The sequence below is a fragment of the Mauremys mutica genome, chromosome 3 (assembly GCF_020497125.1).
Source record: "Mauremys mutica isolate MM-2020 ecotype Southern chromosome 3, ASM2049712v1, whole genome shotgun sequence".
NCBI classification, from domain to species: Eukaryota; Metazoa; Chordata; order Testudines; family Geoemydidae; genus Mauremys; species Mauremys mutica.
In genome coordinates, this window is record NC_059074.1 from 131,009,857 (window position 1) to 131,037,249 (window position 27,393).

At 47.7% G+C, this 27,393-nt stretch overlaps 1 protein-coding gene across 1 annotated transcript in view; it reads left to right on the top strand.

Moving 5' to 3' along the window:
• The window catches only part of DISC1 (DISC1 scaffold protein), a 356,636-nt gene that overhangs the window by 43,231 nt on the left and 286,012 nt on the right, over window positions 1–27,393 (top strand). Inside the window, 1 exon segment of the mRNA XM_045011010.1 lies at window positions 853–922. Within this exon segment, the coding sequence (XP_044866945.1) occupies window positions 853–922 (70 nt within the window).

Here is a 27,393-nt window from a genome sequence, read left to right on the forward strand (position 1 = left end):
TTTGTTGATGGATGAAGTGACTGGTATTAGTGTGTGAGGGGCCAAATTCTGGCATGGGTTGTGCAGTTGAAACCAGAGGCCCACACGGGGGTTATTGTTGTCCCAGTTTTGAAGAAACTAGATCCATGTAGACATTGCTCTGCAGGTCTTCCCTATTTAGCACCCTGAAGGGCATTTTGGAACAAGGCTTACAAGTCAAGGGGTATGGTCAACTCACTTGAATACATACGTTGCCTGACTTAGTCTCACAACTTCCTGCTAGATTAATTTTGTACCATGGGTTAAATGTGGGACTGAAGATGGCCAGAAATCAGGCTCACAATAATGCTGCTTTTGCAGCTTTCGTATGTGCTCACTAAGAACAATTACTTTGGTTTCAGGTGTGGAACAACAGTGTGGCTGTATTCATTTAGGATAAGTGCCTGTAAGTGTAAAATGATATTAAGCTTAATCAAAACGTCAGGGTTGGGTCTGAAAACAACTCCAATCTTTCGGGGTCAGGTCAGCTCTCCTTCTGCTTGTAGGGATGGTGCTTCAGCAGTTGCGTGTCCTGCTCCTGCTGGCCGTCGCCACCTTGCTGCGCTGTGTGCACTGTGGAGCGACTGAGCAAAGTTGTTGCAGCACCTCTCTGCAGACCACACAAGGGGTGGTGGCCATTAGGAATGGGGAAAAATGGATGCTGCTGCACTGACCACACAGGAAGTAGGCGGTGGCAGCACTGGCTCAGGTTCAGGGGAAAAGGTCAATGTCAATCTGGAAAACAACTCAACCTTCCTGGGGTCAGGTGGGCTTCCAAACCCACTCGCGAGTACCCATTGTTGTAGTTAAACTTACGTTTTTGTATTGATACAGATAAAATCCTTAATGTTAAGGCTTCAGAGGCTTCAAGACAAAGCAATAGAGGAAGATGACTATGATAAAGGTCAGACTTTTTCATTATTGTTTTCATACCAGTTTCAATCTGTTTTCTTTCCCTTTTTAATTTTGTTTTACAATTGCTACGCTACTGTGATTGGGTAATGGTGACAAAAGTTCAGTGAGCATGTGGTTGTATTATTTATTATGCAGTACAATGAGGTATAGAAATTTAAAGAAAGAAGTAGGTCAGCAGCAGGTAGCACAAGAAACAATGCAACAGTTTATTATATTGAGCCACCTCACAAGGCAAGTATCCACCATCTGGATCAGATACCTTTAAACAGCCTGACTTAAAAATACAAAAATGAGTGAAAGACTTAAATGGGGCAAGGAGGGTACTGATTGCTGATGAAGGATAATTTTCTGTTCACCACAATTAGTCACCACAGTGCAGTGGAGACCATAAATAGAAGTGAGGTCAGCAACTTTAGAACACAAGTTGCAACGCCAGCTCTTATAAATGTGAATTGTGCCAACTTGAAGGACAAGCTGAATATCCACCAAATTGAATCAAATAATCTCAGGTAAAACAATCTAAGATTGCAGTATACATGGTTATTGTCTATGAGAAGATACAGCTGCTGGTGAATACTCTATATTTAAGAAATGCTTGTCAACTTAAGTGCTTTATAAATATTGTATAATGTGTTGTATATACATCTGAGTATGTGTGCATGTGTAATTAAATGAAAAAAACTTTAACACAGGTTACCCAGTGATAGCTTATGCCCTTCCAGAACAGAGTTCAGCAAAACTCAAAATTTTGAAAATCAGGAAATAGAGTTAAAATAAATGCTTAACTTCTGCCCTGTGAAGCTGCCAGTAGCCACTGGGAATTATCTGCATCATTCCTGCTGCATTCACTGGGTAAGGCACAGCTGCATTGAATGGTGGAGGAATAAGTTGGAAGAGCTGTGTTTGTGATATGAGGAGATCTGAGTCTGAGTCCCCCTATGTGTGCTTTCAAAGGAAAGAGTTGCTTATGTACCTTGAGCCTCCAGCATGCGTCATTTCAGTACAGAATTGTGTAGGTTGGGTCATTAGCAGGGCACTGGGGTCTTCATGCCATGGGTATTGTCAGTATTGGGATATTAAAACAGTCTGTAGATTTAATGATAGAAAGGGCAAAGTGTAGGTTAAGTTGATATCCTGTGCGCAAGTGTGAAGGGGCTGTAAAAGGGTACGAACTGGTTGTTAAATTTTACAGGTACGGTGTTCTCTTGGGGGAGTAGGCTCAGTGTAGGGGACGTTTAGGTAATGCCTGTCCATTACAGTGAAAAGGCAGAGTGGGAAAGTGCATGTTATGGGCATTGTGGGGCATTGGTCAAAGAGGGCAGAGTTAAAGTTGCGGGCGTGTTTACCATAACTCTATATTGTCTGGATTTCAGAAGTTTGAGTTTGGTTGAACTTGATGTTCTGAAAGGGCGTGGGCTTTCACCAGGCCACCTTAACTCTGCACTAATTATGTGTTTTGCCATTTAATTTCCTGTTTTTTTTAAACCAAGAGACATGCTTGTCGGTCAAAGTTAGAGGTCGTTAAGGCAGTTGTAGTTGTCACCTAGAGTTGCAGCTGATATGCTACTGTATCTAGTTTATACTCAAAAGACCTGGCTTTTTTTATAGTGCTTTTCATCACTAGATCTCAAGGAACTTTACATTATTATCCCCATTTTACGGATGGGAAACCAAGAGACAGAGAGGTGAAGTGACTTGCCCAAGGTCGCTCAGCAGGCCAGAGGCAGAGCTAGGAACAGTCCCAGTCCAGTGGTCTTTGCACTAGGCACATGGTTGCTATGTGATTCCTCAGTGCTCCTCCCTCCTCCAGTACATTTTCTTGTAGTGGAATGGGGATAATGGTCGTGCTTTGAACTGTTTCTAATTTGTAGTTGCTAACAGGGCTGGTGAGAGAAATCTCATCCATCGTCTGTCCCTCAAAACCATGACATTTTAATTACAAAGTTGTTCCACTAGCTTTAAGCGTGTGAGAAGATTGGTGTCTGTTGCGTGTTCCCCACCACATCTGCCATACCATTTCCTGCAACATGGAGCCTCCCCACCTCTCATTAACATTTCCAGCTTCCTTTTCTATCCCATTCAGCCATTAGTTGGCACTGCAGAAGCCATCAACATGTAAGAAGTTGCTTCTTGCTGTCTCCTGCTCTGTGCTGCTACACACATGTATTATAAGCAGCAATTTAATGGAGGGCTGCACATGTTATGGGCAGATCCTGGTGCACATATGGGGGCAGAGTGGGGCTCAGACACCCCTGGAGAGGCAACTTCCACCCCCAAGATTCCAGCTCGCATGGGGAGTAAGGAGAAAGGCCCATTCCCTGCTACTCACCCCCATATCAGTTTCCCAATGTCCATCCCCTACCATCCATCCCCATTTATCCTCCTCCCCTTGATGAAGCACCAACTCCCTTTCCCCCCTGTTGCCCTTTACTCTTTCTCTGCCAGCAAGCATTCATGTCTAATTTCTTTTACAAAAATACTTTGATTCAATCCTTCCCCCCAAAACAAAACCCCAACCTCTGACAGAAACAGATTTTAGCAATATGGGATCCAGCCTTTTCCAACATTCTGCCCAAAGTGGGACTCAGACTGACACTGACTGGGTCAGGTTCCTTCCAAAGACTATTGCTTATCTCCTTCAGTATCCAGCTGGTGTGAAACTTTGAAGGCTAACAGTCCTGTTAACTTCTCTGTCCATACATGCTCAGTGTAATACGTTATGTGCCTAACTGGAGAGAAAAACATTTTGAAATAACAATTTAATTTGATTTCCCCCAAAGGGCCATGCACGCTGTTGGAGTAACGCCTGAGCGTTGGCCTCCCTGGTTTGATCTCTATCTGTGAGGAAAAAGAGGTTGCCAGAATCGGTCAATTTAAAAAAAAAAAAAAAAAAAAAAAAAAAGCTGTTCTCTCCCCCCGCCCAAGTGCTGTATCTCAAAACTCCCTTGGTCAAATGGCCCCAAATGTGTATCACTAATAGACCACTGTGCTTCCATGAGGCACACCAAATTTCAAGGCAGTGAGTAACCACATAGGTTTTAAAGTACTTAGAAGAGTTGAGCTTTAAACTGAAAGCTGGTCTGAACCTTAATTATAGCTGAACTTTTGTTCTGCTGTAATAAGCATTGGGTACTGTCAGGTAATTTTGTCAATAATTTTTCATTTTCAGGGTTTGAAGTGGGAGGGAGATAGTCTTTGGTAAAGAGGGTACTATTTTATGTCCCGATCAAATTGGGTCCAGAGTTGACTAAACTATGAGCTGCAGAAAATCACCATTTCTACCTATTTAATTTATTACCCATTTTCCAACTTCTGCTGCAATTGAGGCTTACAAATGAGGCAGGGATTCTGCAGACAACCGTTTCCTTCACTGCACAACATTGCCTCATTTACTATCCATTCTGTGCAATGAATGAGGGAAAGGCCTGTGGGAAAAATATGAAATCATGTAATTGAAGTCTGTGGGTAAAATTCTCAGAGCTCCTATTCCATTTTAAAAGTTACTTAGTGACTTAGACACTTAGGAACCTAAATCTCATTGACTTTCAATCAGACTTAGGCTTTTCAGTGCCTAAATTACTTTTGAAAATGAAACTTACTCCTAAGTCACTTAGGTGTTTTTTTTTTTAATTTTACCCTATAACAAAATGCATACGTATGTATACTTAATTCTAGCACTTCCTAACTTGTGAGTTCTTGACCTACTTTATCTCTTGTGGGTCTTTGTTCCTCTTCTGATGCAATATTCAGCCAATTTTTATGAGTACTTTTTATCATTTTCCTAACATCTGAGCTGACTTCTCTAGTTTTTTCTTTGTGAAATGCACATTGCTCATCTCAAGGGAAAGACTCTGAGAATGTATGGTGTAGCAAGAAGAATTAGAACTGTGACCTCTCTTTCTCTTTGTGAGGTGGTATTCTTTCAGTTTTGCTTTTAGAAACTACTTTGTATCCTACTGAGAGTAGCAAAGTCATACCTGGTGAAAAGTTAAGTTTTAAAACTTATCAAAGAGCTGACGGATTTATTTAGTGCCAATTTCTGTCTAAAATGTCTGAAATCTGTTTTTTTCATGCATATTGTTAGAAGGGGATGGAGATACTGAACATCTATTACTAGAAATGTGATGTAAAAATGTAAATAGGTATATAGCTATGAAAGGGAGAAAAACTGAAACAATGCATACAGTGCTTTGAAGGTATACTATGTTTTAATAAAAATATATCTTTGGAATTTTGGGGTTTTCTTTGTGCATGTGTAGTGACTTTTCTAGTCAAAAGCAGAACTGCCATTCAAGTGTATTAAGTAGCCTGTAATATTTGCCACATAGGGTTAGACCACTGCTGGTCCATCTAGTCTCGGGATTTTCAAAGGAGGAGGAAACTGCAGTGTAGTGCAGTTAGTCAGCTGTGCAATGCCATATGGGCGTGTGTGTGTGTGTGTGAGAGAGAGAGAATGAAAGATGTGGGCAGGTGATCAACGTATACCCTGAAATATGAAATCTGATTACTGCCATAATTGTTATGGTTTGCATAACTGCAAATGTTATCACTCTTTTTAGGATTATTGAATCCTCTTCAGCTGCAGTAATAGACTATTGCTAAAACAACAGATTTTCAAACTTATGGTGCTCACCCTTTAAAATTTCTCTCATCCTGCAAGAAGGGTTGTTTTATTTTATTTTATTTTATTTTTTTTAAAGGAATACAATGGTAGGAAATCTCTACAGTACAGGAGGAATTCTAAAGGCCTGGGACTATGGGTCTGCACTCTAAGCCTTAGAATCATGCAGTTTTTCTTCTATAAATAAGATGGTATAGTGACAGCCAAGGAAAACATAGTGATTGTATATGGAACAGAAAAAAGCCAATCTTTATTTAAAAAATGAGCAGAAGTTATTTGAGGAAACAGGCACAATTAATTGAATTTTATAGAAAAAGATGCTAAAATGAGACTGAAGGACCAAATAATTGCAAAATCTTGCTTTTGACACCTCCTCTCTTTTCTACTTCTCCACCCCTTTAATTACTATAGTTTTTGACAAATTATGGAAATTAAAATGTAAATTGAATGAGATCTATGCTGCTGGGAGGTGAAATGACTTTTCTATTCAAAAGCACTCTATTCGCCTTTGTGTTTTTATCTACTACCGTTACCCCAGACAAAAAAAGTATTATATAAACATATATTGTTAATGGTGATACAAAAGGAAAGTGCTTGCCCTTGATTCCCTCTAGTGAATGTCAAGATACTTGAAAGTGGAAATTAACAGTAAACCCTAAATGTTCAAAGCAGTAGATGATGGTATAGCCATGAAACTCACTTTGGCTTTAATGGATGTTTGTGCAGCCACAATTCTCCACAAATTTGAAAAAGTAGATTTGAATAGCTTTTAGTATTATTTTCAATAAACATAGAGGTTCTAGCACAATGCTACATATATAGTAGTGCCAAGCCTTTTTACATAGTGTACTTTCCCTTGTACACAGACGTATTTCCAACACAGATACTTCCCCCTGTGGTATTTCTTTGTCAAATGCATATTCAGTTAGATGGATCACCCCTGCTCCCTGTTTAATTTTAAATATAAAATGTAAAATATTAGGATTTATTACACCTTTTATTACCTGCTATACAATCTATGTGGTTAAATATAATGAAATGTCTCATTTGTTTCTGTATTTACTTACAGTCTCCTCTTGATGGCCACATTACTGTATTTTTTCCAAGCAGGTATAATGCCCTGGGAATGTGATAACAGCATTTTGCCTTACATAGCATATAGTAGAAATTGGTCTGTTCTCCATGGATCGCTTGGAGTGTTGTCATGGCTCATTATTCATGATGGCGCTTGACAGCTCCAAGGTTAAACATGCTGCTGAAAAAAATAAAAGCAGCACGTTTTTGTGTCTATGGGAGTTGGGCTTGCAAGGGTAGCAGTATAGGCTTTTTTTGTTTGGCACAGTTGCATGTCTAAACATTTAAAAACCCTTTTATTTTCCTTTATTAGCTCCCAAGAGCTCCTGGAGTAATTTTCATTGCCCTCAGTAGCACCAGGTGCTGGGGGCAGACTGTCTGACATGAAGTTTCAGGGTCAAGTCTGCTGCTGAGCTCCACATCAGCTTGTGTAGCCAGTTGTTACTTCAAAATTAACTATGTACAAATAGTTTAAAAAATAACTGAATCTCATCCATGCAGGAATGAGAACACACAGACTTCCTGCTTGGAACTGGTGGAAAATGCTGACTTACCCTGCAGAACTAGGTTCTGTTGGGAGTCTGGATTCTCCAAAGCAGGTGGTATAACGGAATAGAACAATTCTTCGCAGAACCATTGTGCCAACTTGAATGTAGAGAACATACAACATATGTCATGACAGAGTCTATCCTACCTCTGCAAGCATAAATAGTACGGTAGGTATTTTTGTACATAGTAACCTATGAAGCCTTCAGCTATTTTAGCTTATAAATTAACAGGGCTTGATAATATAAGCTGGCGGGTTCTCTCACTGTCTGGTGCACCAAAGAAGACTGTCCAGCCATGTTGTTCCAGTGTTTTCTGTTAAGGGTGTTTCCCTAAGAGCCCCTCAGTGCCAACTAGTAGAGGGCAGTCAATACTGTAACTCATATCAGGCTGGACACACTCACTACCCCCAATGCACTGTTGTCATATGTATCTAAAAGGTGTCATATAAGGTCTCATGTGAAAACTGATCATATGCTGGACCCAAAAATCGTTGTGTGATGTGTCTAAGTTTTATATATAGGGCCCCTACCAAATCCACAGTCCGTTTTGATCAATTTCACGGTCATAGGATTTAAAAAATCATACACTTCATTATTTCACCTATTTAAATCTGAAATTTCATGGTGGTGTAATTGTAGGAGGTGTTGGGAGGGTGCAAGGTTGTTGTAGGGGGGGTTACACCTTTACTTCTGCGCTGCTGCTGGTGGCGGCACTGCCTTCAGGGCTGGGCAGTTGGAAAGTGGCAGTTGCTGGCTGGGATCCCAGCTCTGAAGGCAGAGCCGCTTCCAGCAGCAAGAGTGGCATTGCCACCCTTCTGCGCTGCTGCCTGCAGAGCTGGGCCCTCTGTCAGCAGCTGCCACGCTCCAGCTGCCCAGCTCTGAAGGCAGCAGCAGAGAAGTGAGGGTGGCAATACCATACCCTTACTTCTGCACTGCTGCTGGTGGAGTGCTGCCTTTAGAGTTGGGCGCCCGGCCAAAAGCTGTTCTCTGGCCACCCTGCTCTGAAGACAGCACAGAAGTAAGGGTGGCAACACTGCTACCCCCTTAAAATAACCTTGCAACCCCCTTGCAATTCCATTTTGGGTCAGGACCCCAATTTGAGAAACGCTGGTCTTGCTCATAAAATCTGTATTATATAGTGTAAAAGCACACAAGACCAGATTTCACGGGGTGGGAGGATCAGATTTCACGGTCCATGATGCGTTTTTCATGGTAGTGAATTTTGTAGGGCCCCAGTTATATTTGTGTGATTAAAATGTGCTTGGGAGGCAGTGCATAAATCAGGCCTGTTCTAGACAAAGCAATGTGGATTCACCTGTCTGACTGGCTTGATTACAGGCAAATAGTGAAAGTACATTTATATGTAAGGTAAACAAAGCAATTAAGCTAACAATCAACAGAGGAGAGAGTTTAGTGAGCCCACTGCAAGTTTGAGTCTGCTGCACCCCCAGGAAGTCTTCCTGGCTTTTGAGACAGACAGTGGACGTTGGAAAATATAAAGGGGAGCAAAATCCATCACTTAGGAGATGTAGGGAACAGCACCCTCTGAGCCTGTGAAAGTTGTATTCTCTTGGCTTGAGGGGCAGGAGTTGCTGATAACTTGCTGTAAGTTAGAAGCTGTTTTCGGCAAAGATGTAACTTCCTAGAATTAAGTTTAGTCACTAGAAAAAGCGTGTTTTGTTTTGTTTGTAACCATACTTATCTCTTTATCTCTTGCTTAGTATCACATAAATCTCTGTTCTTTGTTAATAAACATATTCTTAGTTTTACTAGAAACCATTTCAGTTCTATTATATTGAGATATAAAGTGAGTCCTCAGCTAACCGAACAGGCTTGTGTGTACACTGTCTCTTTGGAGGTACAGACTTAATAATTTTCGTTGAGTGTCCAGTGCGAGGGACTGGACACCACAAGGGATCTTGGAAACTGGGGTTCACTGATTGATTGTTACTTGCAAGGCAATGTTTGGATTGGCAGAATCTCAAGGAGTTTGCTGGGGAGACAGATGGTTATGACCGGGAACTGACACACAGTCTAATCTCCTATAAAACTCACTCTTGCTAAGGCAAAGGGATAACACAGTGGCTTACAGTTCTGGGTGTCCTGAACAGAATGTCACACAGGGCTTAAGTTTAATTTATCTACTTCTGCAGGCCATCTGCCTGGAAGTCAAGGAGAGTCTGTCTGTTCTCTTCTCCTTATTAGCGTGGTCTCAACTCTCCTTAAAGGACCAATCACCCTTTGATAGGTAGTGTCAGTACTTGGAAGATTCTAGTCCAAGGAATTCATAGGTGTTGCTTATTAAGTAGCTGCTACTCTTTCTTATGCAGCGGCACTGAACAATGCCATGGTATGCTATTAGACAGTGCTTTTAGCAGCACAGCACAGTATTCCCTGTTAGAGGAAATCTAAGATAGAGGTCTTGAGCACTTAAGTTCTGATGTCACTTTTTGCAAGAGCAGAGGTGGGTTAACCCCAATCTCCTGGCCAAGTTATTACTTGGATAATTACATTCTGCCTTCCTAAATTTCTCCCTGTAGTTTAAATTGGATAAGGCGTTGAAATAGATCTCTATGTCTGTATATATGAGTCATAGTTTTGTACAAAACATATGAGCCAGTTTGATCTTAAGGTATGTAATTTTTGTTGGAAGAGCTGTTTACAGCTGAGGGTGAGCAAAATCCACGTTTTATGTATTGTTTTACTAATGGCCTGAAAGGGACTGTCTCAGTGGTGTAGCCAGGTTCTAACATCAGGGGGAGCGAACATATAAAAAAAGGCGCCACCCGCCGCCATATCAAATTACTAGTTACATACTTTTAAATTAGTTATACATATTTATTTTGTACTTAAAATAAAAACACAAGAATGATATTTTTATAAATACGTGTGTTATTTTGCATTTAAAATATAAAAAAAGGTTTACAGTATGAAATATAAAATAAGTAAATAACACGTGTTTTTATTTTTTGATTTTATATACAGTACTGTAAACCGCATGAGAGACAATCGGACAGAGTGGGCAGGGTCTGTTGGGGATTCACATGGGGGAGAGGGGGTGGGGGGCTGCACTGGGAGACTCTCCAATGCAGCACCTAGCCACGCTGGCTCTGTTCATCATGAGGCCACTCGGGAAAAGGAGACAGCAAGAGAGAGAGGCCGAGGAGGAGGTGCCCTTCCCCTCCCAGCTGGGTCTGGGTGGTAATATCTTTTTCAAACATCCCTATATGCTTGAGAATGAAAAAAGATCTTTAGTACTGTATAAGATGTCCAGTCAAACAAGGTTATTAGGTAAGGGGCTTGTGACACAGAAGGGACAGACCTTCTGGCACAAGAGCGAAACACATAATCTTGGGATCATGTGGCTTAACACTGAGGTAGCAGGTTGAAAGCAATTTGTCTTGGGGTTTGTGGGCCAAAAAAGGCTTCCTGTTCTTCTTCGAGTGATTGCTCCTATGCATTCCAATGTAGGTGTGCGCGCCGCGCGTGCACGGCTTCTCCGGAACATTTTTACCCTAGCAACTCCGGCGGGCCGGCTGGCGCCCCCTGGAGTGGCGCCGCCATGGCGCTGGTTATATACCCCAGCCGGCCCGTCCGCTCCTCAGTTCCTTCTTACCGCCCGTGACGGCCAGTTGGAACAGTGGAGTGCTCCTTACCTCCACAGCCCTAGCGTTTCTCCTCTCTTACTGTATATAGTTTGTTAGTTAGTTGATAGTTGTATAGTTTATAGTTAGATAGGTATAGTAGTGTAAATAGGGAATTAGAGGGGTTAGTCCCTCTTCTTCCGCACTCGGTGCGGGCTTATGCCCGGGGCACCGGGATTCAAGCCCTGCGCGGCTTGCCAGCGGCACATGCCGGTGAGTGACCCGCACGACTCGTGCCTTCGCTGCCTTGGGGAGGCGCACAGAACAGATAAGTGCCTGATCTGTGTGGCCTTCAAGCCCCGGACGAGAAAGGAGCGGGACTCACGCCTTAAACAGTTGCTAATGGAGGCTTCGCTCCAGCCTCCGGCGCCACCTCCATCGGCGCCGAAGCCCTCCTCGGCGGGCAGCGCACCGGCAGCACCGAGCCGCTCCGGGGCCGTGCCTCCTCGGCACCCGGCACCGAAGTCCCGGCACGGCTCCCTCTCCCCAGGAAGGAAGCACAAGGTGCCGAAGGCGGCCTCTTCCAAACATCCGCAGAGACTGCTAGCCCAGCCGCCTCCGACACAAACGGTACAGGCTGAGGCAGTGCACAGGCAGTGCATGGCGCCGTCGACTCCGGCGCCGCAAGGGCCGTCGAGTCCGGCACCACCCAGCTTCCCGGTACCCGCCGAGGTAGAGCTGCGGATCCCGTCCACGCCGGAGGCGTTTGCGACGGCGAGGGAGCTAATCGAGCTCGCGGAAGCTCCAAGCCCCCGGCACCGCCGGTGCGGGCACTCAAGTCAGTGGGCAAACCGATGATGATGCGGCCTCCTTCCCCTGACAAGCGAGACGGACGCTCCAGGATTCGGTCGAGATCCCGGTCCCACTCTCGGAGGCGGTCCCGATCCAGAGGTCGTTCAACATCGCGGCGCCGCTCCCCGTCCCGGCACCGGTCGCAGTCCCGGCACCGCTCGCATTCGCGGCACCGGTCGTACTCCCGGCAACGGTCCCGGTCACCGAGTCACCGGCACCGCAAGAGGTCCGGCTCCAGTGACCGCGTTCGGCACCGAGTCTCCCGAAGCCACTCCCGACGCCGCCGATCGCCGTCGAAGTCGAGCTCCCGGCGCCGCCGGTCCAGCTCCCGGCGCCGCCGGTCGAGCTCCCGGTACCGCTCCGCACGCAGGTCCCGCTCTCCGCTTAGGTCACGTGATGACCACCGCCGACCTTCAACGCCTGCTAGACACCTGACGCAGGTTTCGGTTGGGCATTCGGGAACCGCCTCGGCTCCTCCCTGGCCCTCGCATGAACCCTCCATCGCTTCCCCTGAGGGCAGCGTCTCAAGGACGGGACCTTGGACCCCAGCACTGGGGATATTGGGTCCCCTGGGCCCAACACGAGCAAGGGCCTCCCCTGCAGCTGAGGCAGGCGCCTACGGGCCGTTCAGCGCCGGAGGCGACGGTTAGCAAGCCCCCCCCGTCTCCACAGGAACAGGCTGGCTCGCCACCAGGCCCGGCACCGGGACCGGAGTCCGTGGCTCCTGACCGCCCAGGAGCGGACCAGGCATCCGAGGAGGTGCTGCCAGGCCGCTCCTCGTCCTCCTCTCCTGACGAGGCGGTGGCAGGGGCATCAACATCTGAACCCCCGCCTATTGACCTCAAGGTGCATCAGGACCTTCTCCGCCGTGTGGCAAAGGCCATGAAACCTGCCCGTTGAGGAGGTCACGGAGGACGATGACCCTATAATGGACGTTGTGGGTTCGGACGCCCCAGTGCGAGTAGCATTACCCTTAATCCGCACTATTCAGCGGAACAATACGACAATCTGGCAGTCGCCCTCCTCAGTCCCCCCCACGGCGCGAGGGGTGGAAAGAAAATACTCTGTCCCGCCCAAGGGGTACGAGTACTTCTATGTGCACCCCTCCCCGGACTCTCTAGTAGTCCAGTCGGTGAATGACCGGGAGAGGCATGGCCAGCCCGCCGCTGCACCAAAATCAAAGGAGTCGCAGCGCATGGACCTGTTGGGGCGAAAAATCTATTCGGTGAGTGGCCTTCAGCTCCGCATAGCGAACGAAATGGCGCTCCTGTCCCGGTACACTTTCAACATCTTAGGGTGCCTGGGAAAATTTTCGGAGCTGACGCCGCAAGACTCCCGCCGGGAATTCTCGGCGCTCCTGGACGAAGGCAGGACGGCCTCCAGGACCCTAATTCGGGCAGCCTTGGACTCCGCTGATTCAGGAGCCAGAACTATGGCGTCCGGAATAACCATGCGGCGCATTGCCTGGCTGCAATCCTCCACCTTGCCGCTGGAGGTACAATACACCCTCCAGGACCTCCCCTTTGAGACACAGGGTCTTTTTTCAGAAAAGACAGACATGAGAATTCAGACCCTGAAGGACGGGAGGGTTGCTATTCGTACTTTGGGCATGCACACGCCGGCCACCCAGAGACGATCGTTCCGGCAACAGCCCTACCGACCCTTCCCACAGGCCAGGTCTCGGCCATTTAATAATCGCCGAGAGGCCCCCTTCCGCCGCAGACCATCGGGCGGTCGGCGTAACCAGGCCCAGAGCTCCTCCAAGGCTTCCCAAGGCCCAAAACCGGCCTTTTGATGGGATGCCCGAGGACGGCCCACCACTCTCCCGCCCGGATCCATCCCTATTGTTTTCAAGTCGCCTTTCCCGCTTCCTCCAGGCGTGGTGTTCTATAACATCGGACAGCTGGGTCCTCAACACCGTCCAGCACGGCTACCGCCTGCAGTTTATTTCGCCCCCTCCCTCCCACCCACCTTCCCCATCCCTCTTCAGGGACCCCTCTCACGAGCAAGTCCTCTTACAAGAGGTCCAGACTCTGTTGAGCGTGGGTGCTATAGAGGAGGTGCCTCGTAGCAGGCAGGGCAGGGGATTCTATTCCAGATACTTTCTCATCCCCAAGGCGAAAGGAGGTCTTCGTCCCATCTTGGACCTCCGGGAGCTCAACAGACACCTGTGCAAGCTCAAGTTTCGTATGGTGACCCTGGGGACCATCATCCCTTCCTTGGATCCGGGAGACTGGTTTGCCGCCCTCGACATGAAGGATGCATACTTTCATGTAGCAATTTACCCCCCCCCCCACAGATGCTTTCTGCGCTTCGTAGTCAACGAAGCTCACTACCAGTTTGCGGTTCTGCCCTTCGGCCTCTCCACCGCACCGAGGGTGTTCACCAAGGTTATGGCAGTCGTGGCCGCAGCCCTCCGCCGTCGTCGGATACATGTGTACCCATATCTCGACGACTGGCTGATTCGCGGCCGCTCCCAAGAGCTGGTAGCGGCTCAGGTGACCGAGATTATGCATCTGTTCCGGTCTCTAGGCCTGCTTATCAATACCGACAAGTCCAGCCTAACTCCAGCACAAAGAGTGGAGTTCATAGGAGCGGTGCTCGACTCCAATTTAGCCAGAGCCTGCCTCCCTCGTCTGCGGCACGAGACGATGGTCTCGCTCATACAGGCCTTGCAGGCCTTCCCTTCAACGACGGTGCGATCCTGCCTGCGCCTGCTGGGGCACATGGCGGCGTGCACGTTCGTGACCGCGAACGCAAGGCTGCGGCTTCGCCCGTTCCAGATGTGGCTGTCATCGGTGTACCACCCCCACCGCGACAGCATGGACATGGTGGTTACGGTAACGAAGCCCACTCTCCAGTCGCTCACCTGGTGGCTGAATCCGGAGGTTGTCTGCGCAGGGGTTCCGTTCCGCCCTCCTCGCCCGTCGGTCACCCTGACCACAGACGCCTCGGCACTCGGCTGGGGTGCTCACATAGGCGACCTGCACACCCAGGGTCTCTGGTCGGCCCAGGAACTCTCCCTCCACATCAACGTCCGGGAGTTGAGAGCGATCCGCTTGGCGTGTCTCGCCTTTCGGGCCCACCTGCAGGACCGCTCTGTAGCGGTGTACACGGACAACACTACAGCAATGTTTTACGTAAACAAGCAGGGCGGAGCCCGTTCCTCCCCGCTCTGCAGAGAAGCGATGCTCCTATGGGACTTTTGCGTGACCCACTCGATTCGCCTCGAAGCGTTTTTTCTGCCGGGGGTGCAGAACACGCTGGCAGACCATCTCAGCAGGTCGTTCGCCTCCCACGAGTGGTTCCTTCGCCCGGATGTGGCTTATACAATCTTCCAGAGGTGGGGGTTTCCCCAGATAGACCTGTTCGCCTCCAGGGTCAACAGGAAGTGCACCAAGTTCTGCTCGTACCAGGGTCGAGCTCCGGGCTCCCTCTCGGACGCGTTCCTCCTGACGTGGACAGGTCCCCTCCTTTACGCGTTTCCCCCATTTCCACTCGTCCACCGAGTGTTACTCAAGCTTCGGAGGGACAGGGCCCGCGTAATACTCGTCGCTCCGGCCTGGCCGAGACAGAACTGGTACACCCTGCTGCTCGAGCTGTCGGTTCGGGATCCCATTCCCCTTCCGTTATGGCCGGACCTCATCACTCAGGACCTCGGCAGGCTTTGTCACCCGAACCTGCAGTCGCTGCATCTTACAGCTTGGTTCCTGAGTGGTTGACCGAGGCAGAGAGGGGTTGTTCGTCGGCGGTGCAACAAGTCCTGCTCGAAAGTAGAAAGCCTTCGACGCGCTCTACCTACCTCGCGAAGTGGAAACGCTTCGCGCTCTGGTGCGACCAGCGAGGTCTTAACCCGTTCTTGGTCCCTATCTCAACCATCCTCGACTACCTCTGGTACCTAAAAGGTCAAGGTCTGGCGATCTCTTCCCTGAAGGTGCACCTGGCGGCTCTGTTGGCCTTTCGGCCCGCCATCGGAGGTCGGTCCGTCTTCTCTCACCCGATGGTTGCCCGCTTCCTTAAAGGTCTAGACCGTCTGTACCCGCCGGTACGTCCTCCTGCCCCGACCTGGGATTTGAACCTGGTTCTGGCCCAGATGATGGGACCGCCCTTCGAGCCCCTGGCTACGTGCTCTCTGCTTTATCTCACCTGAAAGACGGCCTTCCTCGTGGCAATTACATCCGCCAGACGAGTCTCGGAACTCCGCGCCCTGACGGCCGGGCCCCCGTATACCGTCTTCCATGCGGATAAGGTGCAGCTTCGACCGCACCCGACCTTCCTCCCCAAGGTGGTGTCGGCCTTCCACCTCAACCAAGAGATCTTCCTCCCGGTCTTCTTCCCGAAGCCGCACGCCTCACTTCGTGAGCAGCAGCTCCACACCCTGGACGTCCGCAGGGCCCTCGCTTTCTACATCGACCGGACGAAGCCCTTCCGGCGTTCGACCCAGTTGTTTGTGGCAATTGCTGATCGCATGAAAGGCGAGCCAGTATCCTCGCAGCGCATTTCATCCTGGGTGACGTCATGTATACGAACGTGCTACGAGCTTGCTCGCGTCCCCCCATGCCGCCTCACCGCTCATTCCACCAGAGCGCACGCTTCTTCGGCCGCCTTCCTGGCCCATGTCCCCATCCAGGACATCTGTAGGGCGGCCACCTGGTCTTCGGTACACACCTTCGCTTCCCACTACGCGTTGGTGCAACAGTCTCGAGACGATGCAGCCTTTGGCTCAGCGATCCTGCACTCGGCCACGTCTCACTCCGACCCCACCGCCTAGGTAAGGCTTGGGAATCACCTACATTGGAATGCATAGGAGCAATCACTCGAAGAAGAAAAGACGGTTACTCACCGTAGTAACTGTTGTTCTTCGAGATGTGTTGCTCCTATCCATTCCAGACCCGCCCTCCTTCCCCACTGTCGGAGTAGCCGGCAAGAAGGAACTGAGGAGCGGACGGGCCGGCTGGGGTATATAACCAGCGCCATGGCGGCGCCACTCCAGGGGGTGCCAGCCGGCCCGCCGGAGTTGCTAGGGTAAAAATGTTCCGGAGAAGCCGTGCACGCGCGGCGCGCACACCTACATTGGAATGGATAGGAGCAACACATCTCGAAGAACAACAGTTACTACGGTGAGTAACCGTCTTTTATGTAAGATTTTCAGGTATATTAAGCAGTGCTTCATATTGTAGGCTTAAAGGCAACGTGGAGATACTTTTTATAATCAGCTAGGCAAACTTTCTTTGACTCTCCTTTCTTTCTTGGATTTTCTTTCTCTATTTCTATAATTTGCCAGCTAGATCTGTTCTTTCTTAAGAAAACATGCATGGATCCTGTTTTTCTTTAACAAATATAAATTACTTTGAAAAGGAAGGAGCTGCATGGTTTCCAGTTTCGTAGATGACACTGAGATCAATAGGGGAGATTAAAATAAAATTAGTGCTCATGAAAAGTATGATTAGAGACTGAGCTATACTGTCCACCAAACAGATACAGCACAAGTAGCAGCCATGTAAACTTTTCAACCCTGTTCCAGAAATTGGCCTCTTTTTAAGAGACCAGTTCTATAGGAGAGATAAAACTTCAGTGTCCATATCCAGTCAGGCTTTCACTTTCCTGCTGAAACTACCAGCTAGGATACCATATTGCGAACACTGAGGATGGCTTCAGTTAATTAAGTTACATTGCGGCAACCAATTCATTTTATGTAGGGCGCAAAGGAGTCATCCAGATGGTACTGACTATGTGGCTGTCAGTCTGGACAGGATTTGAACCGGTAGTGACTTAAAGGGATAGCTCAGTGGTTTGAGCACTGGCCCGCTAAACCCAGGGTTGAGTTCAATCCTTGAGGGGGCCACTTAGGGATCTGGGACAAAATCAGTACTTGGTCTTGCTAGTGAAGGCAGGGGGCTGGACTCAATGACCTTTCAGGGTCCCTTCCAGTTCTATGAGATAGGTATATCTCCATATATTATTATTATTATTTAAGGTGAAAAGCTCCTTATCCCACTTTCAGTCCATTAACTACCTGCCTAATCATCATCATCATGGCAAATCCCAAAGGGACGTGGTCTCATGAGGTGGTCTGGTTGTATATTCAGTTTGTCCATCACTGGCAATATTGTTATGCTGCTGAAGCTTTTGATGCCCGTGTGATTGCCACCTGTGCAGTGACAGTCCTTGGTGTACACACTTTGGAATTCATTGGTTTTCCATTTTAATAATATGTCCATACCAGAAAAGCTGCCGAACCTCAATCAGTGCTGATGTAGATGGTTGCTGGGTTCATCTTAAAATAATCTCATTTCTGATCTTGTCCTGCCACTTCATATGGAGCAGCTTATGAATACAATGAGAATCTAAAACATCAATCCAGTGTTTTTTCAACCTTCTTCAGTGCATGCATTTCATTTCTGTATCATAGAGTTGGTGTAACTATGGTTCTTAGATCTGGAGCTTCATGGTGAGCTTGATGTCCTGACATCTCCTCAGAGGCTGCTGAAGGGCCTGGAACAAGGTAGCAGCTGCTGCTATATGAGTGTCCAAATCTTTCAAGTGTCCAGTGCAGAATTAACCTGTCTAGATGGAATATCAACCAGGCAGCAACTGTAAAATACTTGGGCAGTGTTATAGAATCAAAGAAATGTAGGGCTGGAAGGGACCTCGAGAAGTCATCAAGTCCAGCCCGTTGTGCTGCACCAGGACCAAGTAAAGCTAGACCAACCCTGACAGGTGCTTGTCCATATTGTTTTTAAAAGCTTCCATTAATGGGGACTTCACAGTGTCCCTTGGAAGCCTCTTCCAGAGCTTAACTACCCTTTAGTTACTAAGTTTTTCTTAGTATCTAACTTAAATCTCCCTCGCTCCTGATTAAGCCCATTACTTTTTGTCCTACCTTTAGTGGACATGAAGAACAATTGATCACCGTCCTCTTTATAACAGCCCTTAAGATATTGGAAGACTGATACCAGGCTGCCCCTCAGTATTCTTTTCTCAAAACTAAACATGGCCAGTTTTTTCAACCTTTCCTCATAGATTTTCTAAATCTTTTATCATTTTTGTTGCTCTCTTCTGGACTCTTTCCAATTTGTTTGCATCCTTCCCAAATTGTGGTACCCAGAATTGGACACAGTACTCCAGCTGGGGCCTCACCAGAGGCAGTGTCAGCCCATTGGGGGCCCTAAACAGGAATATTTTTGGCCCCCCAAACACATACTAAAAAAGTGAATATGGGCCCCACTTAAGATGCTTGGGGCCCTAAGCAATTTCTTAGTCTGCTTATGCCTACTGCCGACACTGGGCCTCACCAGTGCCAAGTAGCACAAACCGTTACTTCCTGTGTCTTATATACAATACTCCTATTAATACACCCCAGAATCATATTAACCTTTTTTGCAGCTGCATCACATTGATGACTCATTCAGTTTGTGATCCACTATAACCTCCAGATCATTTTCAGCAGTATTACCATCTAGACAGTGTGACAGGCCCAAACCAGTGGGGTACAGGAGTCTGGTAGAGGGCAAATATACTGGTCACTGGATGAGTAGTTTTCTGTTCCCTGAGTGACCAGAGCAGGGGCTGCACTAGAGTAATCAGGAACCCGCTAGAACCAATTAAGGCAGACAGGCTGATTAGAACACCTGCAGCCAATCAAGGCAGGCTAATCAGGGCACCTGGGTTTAAAAAGGAGCTCACTCCACTCAGGTGGGGAGGAGCCAGAGGAGAGGAAGTGCATGTGAGGAGCTGGGAGCAAGAGGCACAAGGAGCTGGGAGGGAGAGGGTGTGCTGCTGGAGGACTAAGGAGTACAAGCATTATCAGACACCAAGAGGAAGGTCCTGTGGTGAGGATAAAGAAGGTGTTTGGAGGAGGCCATGGGGAAGTAGCCCAGGGAGTTGTAGCTGTCATGCAGCTGTTACAGGAGGCGCTATAGACAGCTGCAATCCACAGGGCCCTGGGCTGGAACCCAGAGTAGAGGGCGGGCCCGGGTTCCCCACAAACCTCCCAACTCCTGATCAGACACAGGAGGAGTTGACCCAGACTGTGGGGAAGATCACTGAGGTGAGCAAATCTGCCAATAAGCGCAGGACCCACCAATGTAGAGGAGGAACTTTGTCACAACAGTTATTCTCCATTTTGTAGTTGTGCATTTTATTTTTCCTTCCTAAGTGAAGTACTTTGTACTTCAGTGAATTTCATCTTGTTGCATTCAGACCAATTCTCCAATTTGTCAAGGTCATTTTGAATTTTAAACTTGTCCTCCAAAGTGTGTGCAACCACTCCCAGTTTTCTATCAGCTGCACATTTTAAAAATATACTCTGTACTCCATTATCCAAGTCGTTAATTAAAATATTATATAGTACTGGACCCGGGATTGACCCCTGTGGGACCCCACTAAATACGCTCTCCCAACTTGACAGCAAACCGTTGATAACTACTCTTTTTGAGTATGGTCTTTCAACTGGTTATGCACCCACCTTACAGTAAATTCACTGAGACCACATTTCCCTAGTTTGCTTATGAGGTTGTCTTGAGGATCGGTGTCAAAAGCCTTACTAAAATCAAGGTATATCACATCTACTGCTTCTCCCCCATCCACTAGGCCAATAATCCTATCAAAGAAAGAAATTAACTTGGTTTGGCATGGTTTGTTCTTGACAAATCCATGTTGGCTATTCCTTAAAACTCTATTATCCTCCAGAAGCTTACAAACTGATTGTTTAATAATTTGCTCCAGTATCTTTCCAGGTATTGAAGTTAGGCTGACTGCTTAATTCCCTGGGTCTTCCTTGTTCCCCCTTTTAAAGATAGGTACTATGTTTGCCCTTTTCCAGTCTTCTGGGACTTCTCCCATCCTCCAGGAGTTCTCAAAGATAATTGCTATCTGCTCTGAGATTGCTTCAGCTAGTTCCTTAAGTACCTTAGGATGAATTTCATCAGGCCCTGCTGACTTGAACACATCTAACTTATCTAAATATTCTTTAATCTGTTCTTTTCCTATTTTTGACTTGCATTCCTTCCCTCTGGTTGTCGATATTAATTATGTGTGAGTATCTGGTCATTATTAACTTTTTTAGTAAAGTCTGAATAAAATAGGCATTAAGCACTTCAGCTTTCTTGATGTCATCAGTGATTAGCTCTCCTTCCTCACTAAGTAGAGGATCTACACTTTTTTTTCATTTTTCTCTTGCTCTTAATGTATTTAAAGAACCTCTCTTTGTTGCCTTGCTGGGTGTAACTCACTTTGTGCCTTGACCTTTCTGATTTTCTCCCTACATATTTGTGATGTTCTTTTGTACTCCTCCTTATCAATTGGATCATTCTTCCACTTTTTGTAGGGTTCCTTTTTGATTTTCAGGTAATTGAAGAGCTCCTAATGGAGCCACATGGGTATGTTACAATTCTTCCTAACATCGGAATCGACAGTGCTGCGTTATAATCTTGAAAGAGGTCTAAACGCATATGGCAGTGAGCAAAAGACTTGCAAGTAGAAGTGTTGAGGCTAATTCCCCACTCTGGCACTTCAAGTGCAGAAGGTGGGGGCCCGCAAGGATTCTAAAAATTAGTACTGGCCACTCTATTAAACTCCCAAGGTTGAAGCTTTTCTCTGACCTTGGATGGGTAGATGCTGCCATCACCCAAGTGAAGAACCCCTTTGAGAGCCCAGGAAGGCGCACTTGGGAATTCCTTTCTGTGGGGTACTCTCAATCCCTTTCACCCCTCCCTCCAGGGAAGAGTTGAGAAAGAAGAAAAAAGGAAATCAGCTCTTGCCACCAGCTAATTAAACATGTGCACAAACCTATTAAGACACAAAAATCCAATTCTGTTCTAAAATAAGGTGAATTTTATTAATTAAAAAAGAAAGAAAATACGTCTGGGAACTCAGGCTATTGCTAGATTTTAAAAGAGCAACTACAATGATTAAGCATCAAGAATATCTTTCTTGAGGTCCAGCTTAAAGGTTACAAGCAAAACAAAAGCACCTGGGGTTAGCATAGAGGAATCCAGAAGCCATAACAAAATAAAAGGGATAAACCTAATCATGTCTTCCTAGACATTTCCTGATCTACTTACATATCTGGGGTTTTAAATGAATAGTTTCTAGGTATGATACTGATGATTTTTTTCATACCTGGCCCAAGCTTCTTACAGCATTGCTCTGTCTTGTCCGCCTCTCCCTGGGAGAACAACAACAGACAGAAAAAAATGGAGTCTTGTTTCTATTTTCAAAAGCTTTAGCCTTCCCATTGGCTCTTTTGGCCAGGTGCCCACTCACTTCCTTTTACCTATGCATAGCAGTGAGATTTTTTAACCCTTTACAGGTAGAGCAATTAGAGAACAGCTACTAAGAGGGATTTTATAGCTACTGGCTGGCTGGGTGCCCATAAAGGGGAGCTCCCCCCCCTTCATTTATCACAAGAAGTCAGTATCTATGAATGTTAAATTATTGGTTTAAGAAGAGTGAGCTGGAAAACATATGTTCTTGAAATTGCATTTTGAAAGACACACAAGAAGGGAAACAGATCATCCTTAGGCGTACGCAGCATACACAGCTGCATAGGGCACCTGAAAATTTGGGGCACCCGCGGGTCTTAGTGTCTACCCTGACTCTTCCTGCAGACTCCCACCACAGCAAGCTGCTGCAGCCTGGTGAGTCTTCCTTCGGAGGGGATCTAGTACTTAAAAGTGAAAAAACCGTCCAGCCTGCCAGACCTAGGGTATGTCTTCACTACCAACATTAAAGCACTGCCATGTGTGGCTGTGTAGTCGGGGCTGTAAAAAATCCCACCCCCACCAGGGGAGTAGCTACCAGTGCTGAAACTTGCATTGCTCAGAGGCATGTTTTTTCACACCTCTGAGTGAGGAAGTTTCAGAGCTGTAAAATGGCAGTGTAGACAAGGCCCTATTAGCACAACATTGAAACTGTTAAAGAGCCATTCAAGTGGTAATGAAGCCATTTAACAGTCATTTGCCAACCCCCAGGTATATACTGTCAGTTTCTGAATTTACTGACAAAACCAGTTGTGGATTACTGTAATATTTACTCAGAACATATTAATCTACAGGACTTTAGTTTAAAATTTGCTTTAAAAATATTTCATTAGCGTGTTGCTGAAGATTATAAAATCACATCTCTAAAAAAATCCTTGCATATATTTTTAGATGCACAATCTGAGTATTCATTTTTAGCCTTAAATGCTTGGATCTTCAGACATAGTTTTTTTAAATAAATCCTTCAAAAGTCCACCCAGATCTAAAATACACATGTGAGCCTGGGCTGCCGTCGGGCATAGGGGCACCAGTTTAATAATACTGCATAGGGCCCCATAAATTCTAAGAACGGCCCTGAAGGGAAGGAATCAGCAGTAAACCGCACACCCCCGCACAAAAAAACAAAAAAAGTATTTAAGGCCTGATTATCAGAGGTTCTGAGCACCCCAAATTTCAGTTGAAGTCAGAGGGAACAGCAGATGTTCAGCACCTTTGAAAATCAGGCCCTTAAAGTTTAATGTCAACAGCAACAAAATAAATAAGGGCATAAAGTGCATCAATATTTATAAATCTAGGTAGATAATGATTCCCCTTGAGTTAATCCAGATTTGGAGACTTGGATGCAGTATTAGGTACCAAGCCTAAAGGATATTTAAGGCTAAATTGGGGGCTCAAAATACTGAAAGAAATCTTGAAGTCCTTGGGGTTGTGCATGTAAAACTGATGGCAGAATTTGCCCTGTTTTGTGTGGGTGCTGGGGTGGGGAAGAGGGCATGAAGTGCCCTAGGAGGGTGCCTAACTAATGCACTTGGTGGCACTTCACAGCCCTCATGGCATGAAGTCAACTGGTACTGAAGCATATCCAGATTTACTGGCCACTGTGCATTTGCTGTGCTTGGTGGCAGATGCTGTACTGGCTGCAACAAATTAATAGGCAGCAGGTTTAAAACAAATAAAAGGAAGTTCTTCTTCACGCAGCGCACAGTCAGCTTGTGGAACTCCTTACCTGAGGAGGTTGTGAAGGCTAGGACTATAACAATGTTTAAAAGGGGACTGGATAAATTCATGGTGGCTAAGTCCATAAATGGCTATTAGCTAGGATGGGTAAGAATGGTGTCCTAGTCTCTGTTCGTAAGAGGATGGAGATGGATGGCAGGAGAGAGATCACTTGATCATTGCCTGTTAGGTTCACTCCCTCTGGGGCACCTGGCATTAGCCACTGTCGGTAGACAGATACTGGGCTAGATGGACCTTTGGTCTGACCCGGTACGGCCGTTCTTATGTTCTTATGCAACTTTCTAAAATATTATTGTGGGTGAGTATTATCCCCAGTGCCTCTGAGCCATGGTGATCTGTAATGACAGCATGATTCCTGAACCTTCCACATGGTCACTACTGTTCAGTTTTCCCCACCCCTGGAGTTCATTTTAGGTGAGTTAGGGCAGGATTTTGTGCTTGGTGTTTTAGGGCTTGTCCACAGCAGTTGAACCACTGTAACGCTTCAGTGTAGACCCTACCTATGCCGATGGGAGGAGTTATCCCGTCAGCATAGGCAATCCACCTCCCCAAAAGGCAGGTAGCTAGGTTGACATAAAAATTCTTATATTGACTTAGCTCTGTCTACGTGAGGACCTACGTTGGTTTAACATAGGGTGACCAGACGTCCCGATTTTATCGGGACTGTCCCGATATTTGCTTGTTTGTCCCACGTCCCGACCAATGTTAGGTCGGGACACTGGACAAACAAGCAAAGGCTCCGGAGCCCGAAGGGCTCGCGCCCTCCCCTGCCCCGACTCCGCCCCCTCCTTCCCCCATTGGATCCTTCCCCAAATCCTCGCCCCCATCCCCGCCCCCTCACTGCCCCATTGTCTCCCTCCCCAAATCCCCGCCTCTTTCCAAGCACGCCATGCCCAGGAGACTCAGGGGAGTGCGGGGCCGGGGTGAGTGTGAGTCTGGCCTGACCCCGAGCAGGCAGGACTTGGGCGCGGTACCTGGAGGGAGAGTAGGGGGGCGGCCCGTGGGGCTAGGTGGCGGCTGTTCTCCCCACCTGGGCAGGGGACTCGGGAGCAGCCGCTGCTGCAGCTCCCACTGCTGCGGGGGGAGGAAGTGGCCAAGCACGTGGCGCTCGGCGGCTGCGGCTTTGGTGCCCGGGCCCGAACCCCCCGAGCCCGGGCCTGCTGCGGGGCAGCGCGCACACTGCGCTCAGCCCCTGGCCAGTCGCATCTGGGCTGGCTGCCCAGCTGGTGCAATCCCGTGGCGGAGGCATCGGCAGCCCAGTCCCGTTCGTTCCCCTGCAGGACCCGAGCGGGATGCGGGGGGCTGGGGCCTGCTGCCCCCACTCCGAGGCCGCCCGCAGGATTGCACCAGCTGGGCAGCCAGCCCAGACGCGAGTGGCCAGGGGCTGGGTATGCGCAGCGTGCGCGCTGGGTCCCCGCAGCAGGCCCGGGCTCGGGGGGTTCGTGGGCGCCAGAGCCGCAGCTGCCGAGCTTGGCCAGCGGCCGCTTCCTCCCCCCGCAGCAGTGGGAGCTGCAGCAGCGGCTGCTCCCGAGTCCTGCTGCCCAGGTGGGGAGAACAGCCGCTGCCTGGCCCCGCAGGCCACCCCGTATTCTCCCTCCAGATACCGCGCCTGAGTCCTGCCTGCTCGGGGCCAGGCTGGACTCTCACTCACCCCGGCCCCGTGCTCCCCTGAGTCTCCCGGGCCTCCCTCCTGCGCTTGCAGAGGGAGGAGGAATCGGGGGTGGGGGATTTTTTTTTTTTTTTCTCTGCTGCCATTTTTTCTCCCTCTGCCCCCGCCCCGCCCCTCCGCGTCCCGATATTTGACCTGGGTGATCTGGTCACCCTAGTTTAACAACACAGCTCAAGGGATCTAGATTTTTCACACTCCTGACTAACGTAGTTAAACTGACCTAATTTTCTAGTGTAGATCAGGCCTTGCTCCCTCACTTTGGAAAGCATTCATAGATTTTTCTTCTTCTTCTGGATGTTAGCTAAGGGATCATAATGGAAGCTGCTTTAGTCATACAGTATCTTGCCTAAACCATCCAGCCTTAATATTGCCAGGAGACTATTTCATTTTGTGAGATTCTTGTGCTCCCTCTTCCTTAGTTGTGGCCAAGACTACCTGTTGTGCTAGAGTTGTTTGGGGGGGGGGGGGGGGGGAAGTGTGCTGAAGTTTTAGCATCTCTTCTGCTTGGAAGCTGACAATACACCCAGCCATCTACTGCCTAAAACTGACACCCCAGGTGACCCCAGTCTGATAGTAAAGCTGTATGTCCCAATTCATGATGCAGCCACGTTATTCTCAGCCTAGACAACCTTATAACAACAACCACCACCACAACAAAATAAGCAGTTCTGTATAATTTAGTAGACTTCTTGCTGAATTTTTTTTGGGGGGAAGACTGTAGCATTCCGAGGTGTAACTTCCAACAATTAATGTTGCCATTCAAATGGACAGTGCCTGCTGACGGAACAACATTGCCCTCCAGTTGCCCAGCTGGTCTTTTAAACTTAGACTTTCAAAAGCATGTACCAGATTTCTGTGAAATAGGAATGTCTCATCCCACTGATATTTTAGAGCAGTGTTGAAGGATGAGTAGGGTTTCTGTGATGGACTGATTGATGTGGTGTTTAGTTGCACAGGAGAAAAGGCAAAATGACCCAATGTAAAAATGAAGGCTTCCTTCAGCAAGAGCACAAACCAGGGATCAAATTAAGTAAAGACTAAACTTCCTGGAATGTTACAAGAAGCTTAACTCACCTCAGCGTCATTTTAGAGAGTAAGGGCTTGGCTACACTTACAAATTTGCAGCGCTGCAGCAGGGTGTGAAAACACACCCTCTCCAGCACTGCAAATTGCGGCGCTGCAAAGCGCCAGTGTGGTCAAAGCCCCAGCACTGGGAGCGCGGCTCCCAGCGCTGTCCGTTATTCCCCACAGGGAGGTGGAGTACGGACAGCGCTGGGAGAGCTTTCTCCCAGCGCTGGCGCTTTGACTACACTTAGCGCTTCAAAGCGCTGCTGCGGCAGCGCTGCCACGGCAGCGCTTTGAAGTGTAAGTGTAGCCAAAGCCCCAATGTAAGGAGCCTAAACATTTGGCCCTTTCAAGCATCTAACATAGAATCTTCCAGCTAATGCCCTGCTGGTTTTCCACTGTCCAGGGAATTGCTGCTGGCAGTTAACCATGATAAATCAGCAGGAGATTCCTCCAGGGAATCCTCACAGGCTTAACTGCTAGCAGCAGATGTGGGGTTGATGGCTGCATGGGAGAAGGCTTTAACTCTTGGTTTACCAGAAGCTGTGCAGGATTCATCCATCTTTGAACTATGATTGTATCAAAGGTATCATGCACAAATCCCAGTGGTTCATATAGCACTATACAAAAGCCCAATGAGACTAGAGTGCTGTGGCGTGTGTATTAGAGAGAGAGCTCTAATGATTTGGAAAAGTACAGAAGAGGGCAACAGGAATGCTAAAAGCCCTTAAAGATTATAATTAATGCTACGTTTTAGTCATGGGTATTTTTAGTAAATGTCACAGACGGGTCATGGGCAGTAAACAAAAAATTCACGGCCCATGACCTGTCCATTACTTTTACTATATACTCCTGACTAAAATTTGGGGATGGGGTGTGCCCAGGGGCACTGCAGGTGCTGGGAGGGGCATGGTGTGGGTGCTGGGGGGGGCAGTGGCAACGTGTGGCCCAGCACCCTTGCTGGTGTTGGGGGGGGGGGGAGGTTGGCAGGGCTGGCAGGCTTCCTGCATGGCTCCACACCTCCCCCTCCCAGCAGCAGAAGAATTTG